The sequence below is a fragment of the Malaya genurostris genome, chromosome 3, assembly GCF_030247185.1.
Source record: "Malaya genurostris strain Urasoe2022 chromosome 3, Malgen_1.1, whole genome shotgun sequence".
Taxonomy (NCBI): domain Eukaryota; kingdom Metazoa; phylum Arthropoda; class Insecta; order Diptera; family Culicidae; genus Malaya; species Malaya genurostris.
The window spans coordinates 176,207,303-176,220,530 of NC_080572.1; the positions used below are offsets into that span (position 1 = coordinate 176,207,303).

A 13,228-nucleotide genomic window follows, 5' to 3' on the forward strand; every position below is an offset into this window, starting at 1 on the left:
CACACGAAAAAGAAAACTTTTCTCTGCCGTTTACTATTATGACTTACTCTCAGCGAGTGCCGAGTTATTCGAAATTACTTTTCAAAGTGAATGTTGATAGATGGCTTATTGGCCGTTCTAAAAAAAAGGCGTGATTCCCAATTGTACGGTGACACTGACAGTGCTATATGCGTGACGCGGGTATAGTTTTTTCCAATACTGTGGATGCTTGAAACGCACAGGCAACTTTATACATACATTTAAGGAGCATTTACGCAGCTATCTTTTGTACCAGACGGTGCTTGGATAGACATGAGAAAAAGTTGTTTTAGGACCTTTTTTTGCTGACCAAAATGAGCTTTGGTGACATTTTCCTGGTTCTTATGTATAGAAGAGATTCTGATACTGATATGGTACAGATAGATTTTTGCACCGAATGCAGATTTTTGGAAAAAATGACCTGGTTACGCTGTTGGCAACTCTGTCCTGCACACAAAAACTAAATAGTCATGTTCTTTGTCATTGTCTCGGTTGACATTACACAATGAAAAAATATTTACTCTTATTCTAAACTCGTTAATGCTCACGTTCATATGATAAGTTTTGTACATGTAGCTATGTACTGTGTATAAGCAAAAGTTTCTGTCAGCAAGTTGGAAAGTATTGAAAATATTGTATTGAAAATACTGGATTATAATAAACGAATGGCTGTATACAATTAATTATTAGCACTTTTACCATCCGTTATAAAAATTACTTTAGTGTTGACACTTTTTGACCGAATAAGTTTTCCCTGCTCTTTACTAGTGAATACCGATGCATTTTTTCCAAATTGTATGATTCCAATATTTTGAGATTGAAGTGGGACTTATAAATGAGGTAAGTTTTAATTTATACCTATTAGTTAAATGCAGTTTGTCCTTGAAAGGATACCAGAGATTAACATTGGTGTGGATCAATGATTCATTATTGATCATGTTTTTTTTTCATTTCAGTCAAAATATAGAGGAGAGTCCTTTATCGGACAACAAAATGGATATATCTGAGACAACTACTTCCCAAGATTCCCTTCCATGTTATTCGCCAGATTTTGATGCAAACATAAGAGATGGACAAATCAATCAAAATAATTCTGCTGCTGGTGACGATGTGGATCAAAATACCGTGGGTGGCGAATATCAGCAGCAAAATTTGTTCGATAATTGTCCTAATGATGATAACGATGGTCTAATTCGAGAAGATATGATCAGTACAAAAATGGATAATCGAGCTTCTGGCAGTAGAGGCCTAACACCGGTTAGTAATCATCCACTAATGTCTCCAACTGGAAGCGAATCGGATACTTACGAGCTGGCCTACCTAAATAGCAACCAAGCACGGCATTATTATCAGTTTCCGGATGTTGTTCCAGCTAGTGAACAACCTTTGCGTTTAGCCAATCCAGTGTCAAATAAAGGATTTATGACGACTGGAGTTACTGCTACTACTACTACTACTACCACTACTACAACAAGGACAAACAAAACAACTACTAGATGTACTACATCAACACTTGATGTGATAAACAATATTGATAATGCTAATAATGTGATTAAAGGTTCTATTCTGCGTGATGAAAGCCCGGTAAGTCAGCATGTAATTTTATTGTTTTTTTTTATTTGGCATCAATATTTGGTTGCACCATTTGTAAGCCTCGTGGAAAAATCGTAATGTTCTTCAGAAGTATTTTCCTTTGGATAGAATTATACTATCAAGAATAAGCTTAAATAACTTTAATTTTTGGTTGACGGGTTGTTGAAGTGTAGATTATGGATAGTGACAAAAACAGACATTGACAGTGTCTTCTACAACAAAAAAGATATGTTCTAATTTCCTTCTCATTATGAATTTCACTATTTAACAACATTGGAAAAATAACGTTCCAATTTGAATCGATTATATTATAGATTTTTGATCCTATCATGTACAGTTTTGGGCATCGAACCCAAGTAGGCAGCGTAGCAGGCGATCGTATCACCAATCAAGCTATGAATACTCTTATTAAGCTCATTTGCTTAAATTATGATGTCCGTGTTTAATAATTCAATGATAACTACAAGTTAGATCTATTTATTTATTTATTTATATCGTTTATTTATACCCGGTTTTAACCTAGTTACGGTCGTTCGCCGGCATTCAGAACTACATTCAACATTGTTTTATATCTTATGGGATTTCATATATACATGAGAAAATTATACTTGGAACTGCAATAAAGTAAATGTTGTTAGTTGTTTTAATGTTTATGGCGATGTAAGGCAATTTAATTAGCAAAGCAGAAACATTGTAGTCATTATGATAATTTATAATACTACCTAAAAGGTTGACTTGTGTTGTATTTCGTGGAAGATTAAAGTCGAAACCAAATGAATGATTTTTGTAAGCCGATAACTGAACCGATATTTTCATGGTTGTCGAAGAAATCTCCAAATATCAAGGAAAACGTGCCATTTGAGCCAATTTGTTCTGAACCTCCTATTGTTCAAAACATCTGCTATCATTAGTGCACATTACAGCTCTCGTCGTATTTGTAGTGTATCAAAACCGATCAGCAATCCGCAAATTTTATAGTTCGGAAGATAATATGGAATTAGGGCAAGGCAATCGACGAAGATCAATAGGAACGAATCTACGAATCTTTCTTTAGTATCGAGAAGCTTTACCTACAGTGTAGTTAACGTACTGTTTCAATGTTAACTTTTCGTCGAAAAAGACATTTAATATAGTATTCAAATTCGAACGATACTTTTTTTTCTTACGGACGTAATGGTTAAGCACTCTTCGGAATTCACTATAATGGGATTGGTATTTCACCAATCCGCAAACATAACCAATTGCCGTTAAAAAAGCCACATCTTCTGAGCTGTGAATAATATAATATATGTCGAAGTCATCTGCGAAAGATCCCCGTGATCGGTCTAGAGAAAAATTTACATCGTTAAAGTACAGTAAGAAAAATGACATAGCGTTTTTCAGTGAGATAAAATTGTATTCATTGAATGACGTATGCACCAAAGCTAATGTTGCAATTGTGATGTCATAATTAATTTTATCGAAAGCGGAAGACATGTCCGTATATATATAACGTCCGTCTGACATAGCGTTTGTCACATACGATGTGAATGATATGAAATTGGAAGCTGTGGTGCGCTTCGACATGAACCCGTGCTGAGTATCATCGATATATTACTTGTAATGATTAAAATTGCAGTCAGAACCGTTCAGTAGTAGCGCTAAGTGAAGTGATATCATGCTAGTTGTTTATACATCTTTTGTAGTCTTCCTTGTAAACCGGAGACATAAACGAAGCTTCCCATGTATCGGGAAAATCCTCATGTACTAATCTTTTTCTTAGCAAGATTTTCTAAATCTATAAGATAGTTTATTTGCAGAGTAATTTCATGGATGTAAGATGGTTCATTTGGTTGAATTTCAAGATTATATCGTTCATTGAGTTTCATTTTAACTATTTTATTAAGGGGAGGTTCTTTCAGATTTGGTAAAATTACATCGAAATTTGAATTTTTTGTGGGATAATTAAATGACATAGGAATTTTCAGCTTTGATTGTCTTTTTTGTTTATTATATTCGAATACGTAGATACTTGTATCAGGATAAATTTCAAATTGGCGGCTACAATCACCTTTGTACGCGAAACATCTTCTCGGATCTTCAAGTCTGCAGCCTCTTATAGTGAGCTGAAACGAGCGATTAGAAAAAAATGTTTCGATAAAAACGAACTAAATGGTGGACATTGCAAAAAAAAACTAGAACAGATTTTGTTCATTCTAGATGTTAATCAGAAAAGTATATCTAGTATATCATTAAGGATTTGCGCTCGAAGTTTCTGATGAAATATATGGATTCGAGAAAAACGCTTTTGAAGTTTTTCAAATGTTTCTCGAGGCAGATGCGCTCGAAATGCTCTAAATCAGTGATTCCTAAACATGTCCCTATAGCCGATATCTAAATCGATAAATATGTATCGTTTCAAAAAATCCTTTTACATACATTTACATTTTTTGTACAAAACGAAAAATCGACTTTTTCGAAAAAAAAATTGAAAGACCCTTCCCTGTGGCCATTGTTTTAAAGTTTAAGAATGGAACGATGCAATTGAAAGCAATGTTGTAGTGCACTGAGAGACTTCGTAAAAGTTCGCTGTCTACAATAAAACGATAAAAAAGATAGGAATTAGGCGACATTTATGTCGGCGTTATCCCTAAACTATTGGCGAAAGTAATACGGACTGCAGTTTTCAAGCATTGCCAGCAGTATAACCACAGACAAACAGACAGGACATTAGAATTAGATTCTTGACACTTGTCAGCACAGTAAAAACATCAGGTCCGTATTCCAGACTATTTTTTTTCAAATTTATCAACAGAGAGCCATTTACTCAGATTTATCCGCAATGTACAGATTTTGATGCGCACATTTTGATTTCATACAGTATATAAATAGATTCAATACATATTTGTAGAATTAAGTACAAAATTATATCTGCTTCTCAAAACAAAAAGATCAAAATAAATCGAAAAATTTTCATCTGGGAACACTTTTGAAGAGTCGGTTTTATTACGATACGATACTTCAAAGAATCGGAGAATAAACGATAACTCCAAGATATAAATGAAACCAAATTCTGAACTTCCATCGAAAGTGTGAATTCGGCTGGTGCAACAACAAAGTGATTTTAATATAACAGTTCGGCTGAAAAGTTCGTATCGTTTAATAGAAACACACATTTTTTTTGCCAAAATTCGTTTTTATTATTCAACATAATTACCATCAGAGGCGATACAGCGATTATAGCGATCTTCCAACTTTTCGATACCATTTTTATAGTACGGTTTGTCCTTTGCCTCAAAATAGGCCTCAGTTTCAGCGATTACCTCTTCATTGCTTCTAAATTTTTTACCAGCGAGCATTCTCTTGAGGTCTGAGAACAGGAAAAAGTCACTGGGGGCCAAATCTGGAGAATACGGTGGATGAGGGAGCAATTCGAAGCCCAATTCGTTCAATTTCAGCATGGTTTTCATCTACTTGTGACATTGTGATTGTGAGCTCACGCGGCACCCATTTTGCACAAAGCTTTCTCATATCCAAATATTCGTGAATAATATGTCCAACACGTTCCTTTGATATCTTTAGGGTGTCAGCTATCTCGATCAACTTCACTTCACGGCCATTGAAAATCATTTTGTGGATTTTTTTCACGTTTTCATCGGTAACAGCCTCTTTTGGACGTCCACTGGGTTCATCGTCTTCGGTGCTCATATGACCAGTACGAAAATTTGCAAACCACTTACGAATTGTTGCTTCGCCCGGTGCAGAGTCTGGATAACACTCATCAAGCCATTTTTTGGTATCGGCGGCACTTTTTTTCATCAAAAAGTAGTGTTTCATCAACACACGAAATTCCTTTTTTTTCCATTTTTTCACAATAACAAAAGTAGCTTCACTCAAAATGCAATATATCACAAACTAATAATCAGACAGCTGTCAAATTTATACACGTATCTTTTGAAGGTTGGTACTAACTGAAAATGGTATGGATTTAATTCTAGTGGCGCCCTCTCATAGAAACGATACGAACTTTTCAGCCGATCTGTTATAGATTTTCTAACAATCTTCACCATCTTATCATTTTGCGTATTCGACGAACTGAGTCGAATGGCATATGACAATCGGCCCATCGGGGGCCTCGGTTTAAAAGTCGGTTTTTACAATGATGCCATAACCTTTCTATATGAGAAATGCAAAAACTGCGAACGTGCGATTTTGCAAATTTCTGAAATACGAACCGTAAAATAATTGAATATTGACTATGTATATAGTATTTTAACAACCGAAAAATATGTCTCAGATATCTGAGAAGTCATTTTTCAGAACAAAATTGGGAGAAATAATTGTAAAATCAATTATTAAGTAAATTATTACAATAATCTCATAATTCATTGCGAAGATTTATTTAAATTTTACGCAGTCTAAAAAAATCTGGCATGGAGTGTATCGACAGTAAATAATTGGCAGAGTGCAATATAGGCAGAGCTAGGGTTTCATGAAAATATTTTGTTCAGAATAATTTATTCACAGTGTCATGCCTGTTTGTCTGTGGTATAACGATGATTCTTTATACGGGTCTTTGTCAAAGCATTTCCCAGCGCCATATCGGGTGGTTCAACAAAAAAAAAAAAAAAAAAAAAAATATATATATATATATATATATATATATATATATATATATATATATATATATATATATATATATATATATATATATATATATATATATATATATATATATATATATATATATATATATATATATATATATATATATATATATATATATATATATATATATATATATATATATATATATATATATATATATATATATATATATATATATATATATATATATATATATATATATATATAAATCACACGTAATTACATCGAAACAACGTATTGAGTAGATTACATCAGCTTGACTGAATACTTAGATGATTCTAATAGGAAATAATGCATCTTTTCGTGTAATATTACAACCTTTAGAACGATACCAACACATCAAATATGATATTACATCAAAATTGCTGCACATTTTTTTACACATTTTTTTACTTTGCACGTCGTTTTATTTAAAGCTTCTATTCACCGACTTGATTAAAATTGAACTTGAGTACGATATTTATTGATTATGTAACATTCGTCACTTGTTTGATGCTTAGAATCTTTCTAAAAAACTACCTACGATGCCGATCCATTTTTTGCACGGGAATCGCGTTCGTACACGTTTATGTAATAATAAGTTTGCATATAACCTACACTATAGTTTATATAGAAGAATGATCGACGCATATTCGTGAATTCTACAGGACGTAAATTTAATAATTGTGTTCACTCGGAGATCCCAGTAACACCGACATTTATAAGCTAGGAAACGTATAAAAATGCGACAAATGTGTGATCGTAAGCAGTATACACATGGTGTCGCATTACGAGAGCATATTTTTATACAAGCTATACTGCTCTAATTCCACATTGGCAATCGCATTGCGGAAAATGCAAACTACGCGTGTTTGTTACTTTTATGTTTGTGTGAACGTTCAAAAAGTTGTGATCAATATCGTTTAGTATGAAATGTATTTTGCAACAAGTGCCTAGTAAACTCCTTCCTTATGGTATTATTTTTCTGTTGCTGTATTCCATAGGATTTTCTGAGCAGTGGATCGGAGCAGGATCTATCGCAGTTCCAAGCGTCAGTAACGCCAGCGTTCCAATCGGTAGCACTGGTACAATCGCAGTCGGCTCAGCAACTGCAACACACTTCCATTTCACCAAAACTCCATCAGCGACGCAAAATTCCATTATCGACTGATTTACTGGTGGACGATATCAGCTCGTTCGAAGAAACTGTGTCTAATCACAGTGTCGATGAGCTACAGCAGAACTTGGTCTCACTTAGTCCGTCGTCGTCGATATTGGATGACAATGGGTTCAATGTGGATATTGATGAAGATTTCTCGGACGTTCTCGGTTCCCCAAGAAATTGCGCCAGCGATCCCGGTGTTTCACTACCGCAGTATTCTGCACGAGAGGAAGCGCGTGATATCCGAAACTGGCAGAAGATCACACTGCCCGATGGGAAAACTCGCGAAATAGACATGAAAGTAATAGAACCTTACAAACGAGTGCTGTCTCATGGAGGATATCTGCATTCGGGAGGACATAACGCTATTGTCGTGTTTAGTGCTTGCCATCTTCCCGATCGGTCACGGGCGGATTATCATTATGTAATGAATAATTTGTTTTACTATGTAGTAAAAACGTTAGAACAATTAGTGACAGAGGACTACGTGCTAATCTATTTGCATGGTGCATCAGGTAGAGGCAATGTTCCCCCGTTTCCATGGCTTAAAAAGTAAGTATTCGTAACTAACACCTAAAAAGCTGTCTGAAAATGAATGTATGACGCAAAATATTTAATATGGCTGCCAACCCAAGTAACAATTTTTGTTACGCTAGCTTGTTTGTGACTAGTTTGCAACCAGATATTTGAGTGATTGTTACATCTAACCACTTGCATGACTCAAAAAGCGCAGTTTCAACTAGTTGTTAAGCCGACTGAAAATGAGTTGTCGTTACGTTGTAATGCCCTTCTGAAATAACTTATTTTTTCATAATTTGAAAATAACTTGTTTGCAAGTAAACTAGTTGAAACTTAGTCACCATCGACATTATAAACATTGAATGAATGAATTTATGACAGTGCATAGAACAAAAATGACTATTTTGCCTTTCACTATTTTCGGCAAAAAGTAGTTTTGAAAAAAGTAATATCCTGGTTTTATTTACGTTTCATACACTTTTTGAGACTCCATATTGTGTTCGCCATATTCAAGCCAACAAAGGTTGTTTTGTTTGCATTTTCGTTATCATAACGTTGGTAAAACTTACCGATAACTATCTGAATCAATGAAAAAATTATATGTTATAATCTTATAATATCTAAGTTATTGCTATATCAATTCACAGTAACGATTCACATATACGTTAACGTATTTATAATGGTTTTGCAACGGAAAATAAACCTTTTTTCAACTAGTAGCTAAAAACATAGCTGTGATTAAAGATATGTTAGAATCAAGTAACGATAACTTACAAATGATAGTTAGTTTAATGTTTACGTTATAAAGAAACACTGCTGTCACCTTGTTTTAACCAGTATAACATAAAAACATGCTCGTGCTCTTGTTGCAACACAGTTGGGTTAAGTGGTATCAAAACTAGTTATGGGTTGCTACTATTGAAGTCAAATAAACTTACTTTCAACTAGTGGCTAGAAGCATTGTTATGACTAAAGATATGTTTGGATTAAGTAACGATAGCTTATAAATTATATTTAATTCAATATGACACAAAGATGTTATGATTGGAAACCTAAATATCTATTTCGTAACTAGTTATGTTATGATGAAACATTGCTGTCACCATGTTTTAACCAGTATAACATAAAAAACATATTCGTGCTTTTGTTGCAACATAGTTTGGACTTTGTCGTATCAGAACTAGTTGCGGATTGCTACTTGGGAATTCCCAATAATTCCATGAAAAACCTATGAAAATAATTTGTCAGACTAGACCGGCTAATTGTATCATTCTCAATAGGTTTTAAGTGTGTCACTACGATTTTCGTCTGACATTTAAAATTTTTTGAGGGTCTAGTGTCTAGCCAACGCCAAAACTGCCGTTCAGTACACATAACTGTCCCAGGTAAATCCCATATAACATGGGATAGTTATGCGTAGAACGTTAGTAAAGTAAGAAGGGACTTTTCAATCCAAACTCTAGTACTCAATTCTTTCATTTCAGGTGTTATCAACTGCTGGACAGACGGCTTCGAAAAAGTTTAAAAAATCTTTACATGGTGCATCCAACTTTTTGGTTGAAATCGATCGTTTGTGTTGCAAGGCCGTTTATAAGGTATGAACAAAATGTTTAAGGTTATAATGTTACTTTGAACATAAAAACAATCAATTGGTTCAATAATATTTGTTTTTTTTTCAGTTCAAAGTTCTGGCGTAAGCTGGTGTACGTAAAAACGCTGGATGAATTGTATGAACTTGTCCCCGTCGAACGTGCAGCCGTTCCTGATAAAGTTAAGAACTACGACTGTCGACATTCCTAACTTATACCACGTCAGTATAAAAAGGCAACAAGAGATCTCAGTCATCGTAATCTTCATCTTATTCATCAGAATCTCAATCATCGTATAGTGAACAGCTGCTGTGGTGATATCAGCTGACAAACATCAACTGAAAGGTAGGAATTTTATTTTAGCTTGAACTGCATTTCCGCCTATAAGCTACCATATCGACCTAGTCAGAAATGTTTGCCGTAGGTGTTGTATAAGTGAATAGCTCCGATATTATAACTAAGAATAAAATAATATAGAACAAATAATAAGCAATGATTTCATCGAGTGCTCCGCGTAATGTAAAATATATATAGCAAATATTTTGTAAGTACTATTAGTTCATAAGATCTTTTCTCATCCGTTCAAACAATTGCTTGAGGAATAAAAATTAGCTTAAATATAACAATTCGCACTGGATAAGATATAAAAGGATACACTTTAGGAAAATAAATGAGAATTTGTAAACGTTTAATGTCGGGTCCATGTCTAAGTGATGATGAGGTTTCTGGTGTTGTGTTTTTGACATCAGATTGAAAAGGTAGATGAAAAAATCTGCAAAACCAATCCAACCTGTTTTCGTTTTATTCCGTCTGTGCGGTACTACGATGATCAAAGTATAATATAAAAAAAAGATTGTAAATTTTTTTGCAACATGTATCGAGAGGTTATAATGTCTATAGTTGTAGGTCATAGAGGATAGTAGTTGTGTAGTAACATAATATTGCGCAGAAGTCGATCCTCTCTAAGAGGTCGTTACAGTCGATATTATAAAGCAACACGTCAGCATTGCACACTGTTTTCAACGAAGCCATTATAATTGTGAAGAGGTAGCTAATGGGGGAAGTTTTTTAAGATGTATGATGTAATTTTTATGAAGGGATGTTTCTAGCACGACTGATTTTTTCTTTTATTCATATCGCTTAATTATTGGAGTTATTAGATATTGGAGAACGTTTACAGGGTTTCAACGATATTCACTGCTCTTTATCACATACTGTTACAAACACAAAACACGGTAATTGATATTGAACACCATTTAATTTCTATAAAGTCCCATCGTCGACTGATATGGACTTTTTTCTCCACTGAGTAATATTTACTTCAAAAATTTTACCGAAGACGAGTGGAGAATAAAATAAATATTTCAATGTAGTTTCCCGATGTTGATCGCAAATGACGCATAACTTCGTAATTGTTTCTAATTCTAGTTTTCAAATGTTTTATAGTGCACTGAATGCAGTATATCTGGAGTTTGTCTCCCGCTTAGATGATTTTCATCGGTCTGTTTTTTTAGATACAAATTATTTAAAATTGTTTGGTATCTACAATGAATCTCATCAATCGTTTTGGACTATCTCATCCTTAAATGATCGCTTTCGAACAACAATTGTTAATTCTTTAGTAATTTTTTTTATCAAGACTGTCTAAAATACGATACAATTCGTTGTGTTATCGACTGAACATGGTTTTCGTTTTCGCTATTTGCGAACCGTAGAAAGAGTAGTATTTATTTTTCGTCCTTTTCGTTCTCTTAACAGAATGATTTTTATCTACTCTAGTTTTTAATCTTCAAAAAATCTATTCTAGGGGTTAAAAAAGATTTTTCAAAACTTTTTCGCTTCAAGGTTATTGATATAAAACCACCAGTTTATGGGTTCAAGGGGGTACTAAATAAAAGGTTATAAAAAAATGGTTATTTTTCTCTAGTTTACTTCATTTTACATGAACGTTTTGCTTGCATTTTTGAAAAATCTAGTTTTAATAAGTGATAAAAAATAAAATACATGTAATAAATGAACTAAAGTTTTGTGTCCGGTTGAGCCTCGCACAGACAATTCATTTTCGATACACTATAATAATTTGATTTTCCTCGTAATCGAAAGCTCTCAGGATTCAGCACTAAATGAACTCACAACACACAATTGATGGAATAATTCCGCATGGGGTGAATCAGAACTTCCTTTATTTTAAAAAAAGTGTTACCAATTTGACGGCCTCCCCAACAAGATTCGAAAGTGCGGCATTTATACCGACGCGGAATCTCACCTAAATTTTCCCTATATGAATTTAATCAGGAGGTCGTAAGTGTGCGAACTCTAAAAACTATGAATTTTTAAATTTCAACAAACAAAAAGTCTAAATTTTGCTTGGTTGTCATTTTATAAAGGACAATTTGAAAAAAAAATGTTTCTGCATTTTCGAGATGTATGAATTTATGTGTTCAGTCAGTATTCTAAAAAATGAGCATAGGTTCGTGTCGAATGGTTCAATAGATTTTCTATCGTATTGTTTCGGAAAATGCAATTCATGGTATAGACGTTTCGAAAACATGACAGAGCGTAAGTAAATTCAAAGAACTATATCTCCGAAGTATTCTTCTTAAACTTTGCAATGATGTCCTCCAATAATACATCTACAGAATGAAGCATTAAAAAATCTATTTTTAGAAATTATTTCATAGGGTTTATAAGGTTAATAAAAATCCGAGCGATTTCCATATTTATTAAGAATAAGATAAACGTTCTTTTAGTTCACTTTAGGAATGTTAGTTCATGTCTGCGTTATTTAATTCTTATATATTTTGAGCATGTTTATTGTGGTGTGGGATTTTCGGAATTCCAAATCAATAATTTCACTTTTGTTTGAAAACAAGTTGTGCGCTAAAGGAGTAAACAGTATTTTATTCATATTTTGTTCAGGAGTCCTTCAGTGTTTCCGGAAATATCCGGGCATTATGTTGGCGCTTGATTCGTGCGTTTCAATTTAAGGAGTTAGGAATAGTTCTTCGAAATTATTATAATATGCAGATAGGACCGAGTTCACTAAGGTATATGTTACCAAACAGATGTTTTGTTTATTATTCTTAGATACTCATTTTTTTTTAAATTTTATGTTTGAGTTTGAAACTTTAATTCGTCGAAACAGACTAAACAGAGCATAAAAAATTATTTCTACTTCAAAAACATTTTTTATTGTTTCCAAACCAGATAGTAACTTTAGGTTCATGACACAGATTATTGGTTATGATGTGATGTTCATAAAAATTTCCTCTCTGCACCGAAGAAAGTTATCTGCACCTGTGCGTGCAAAAATTGGTCGTGTTTCAATCATTGTATCGTGCGTATCTAAATAGAACAAAATTATTCTGAATCAAAAGTTATTTCTTTTTCCGAAATTTCCAAAGGGATGTTCAATTCAAAGTCCTGTTCTTGCTACATTTAAGTAATGAACTCTTTGCTTTCATTTAATTTTTATATACAGTACAATTTTAGTTTCTGACCCATTAATATATAATCGTGTCTCAGGTTGGCGGTTCGGAATTTTAAAAAACTATTGCGATTTATTTTCTAAAGTCACTACAATTTAATTATCACTACGAACCGTCTCTGACACTTGATGATGATAAAATACATTTGGGCGCAGTCCGCGAACTGTTTTTTGTACATCGAACTGCTGATCTTGTCTTCGGTTGGAATTGGTGGCGTGGCATATCTGATTCTA

The 13,228-nt window shown here is 33.6% G+C and overlaps 1 protein-coding gene across 1 annotated transcript; it reads left to right on the plus strand.

Annotated features, from left to right (window-relative positions):
- Positions 1-524: 524 nt before the first annotated feature.
- Positions 525-12,862, plus strand: LOC131436123 (probable serine/threonine-protein kinase dyrk2). Its single transcript, XM_058604628.1, has 5 exons — positions 525-858; positions 975-1,602; positions 7,242-7,951; positions 9,403-9,513; positions 9,598-12,862. The coding sequence occupies exons 1-5, from the start codon at positions 854-856 to the stop codon at positions 9,716-9,718; spliced, it is 1,575 nt and encodes a 524-aa protein (XP_058460611.1). The 5' UTR covers positions 525-853; the 3' UTR covers positions 9,719-12,862.
- Positions 12,863-13,228: the final 366 nt, after the last annotated feature.

Bases quoted from the DNA above. Each gene is read 5' to 3' on its own strand.
- LOC131436123 (XM_058604628.1), top strand. The intron at 1,603-7,241 runs GTAAGTCAGCAT...TGTATTCCATAG, and splicing joins TTCTGCGTGATGAAAGCCCG to GATTTTCTGAGCAGTGGATC. The intron at 7,952-9,402 runs GTAAGTATTCGT...CTTTCATTTCAG, and splicing joins CCGTTTCCATGGCTTAAAAA to GTGTTATCAACTGCTGGACA.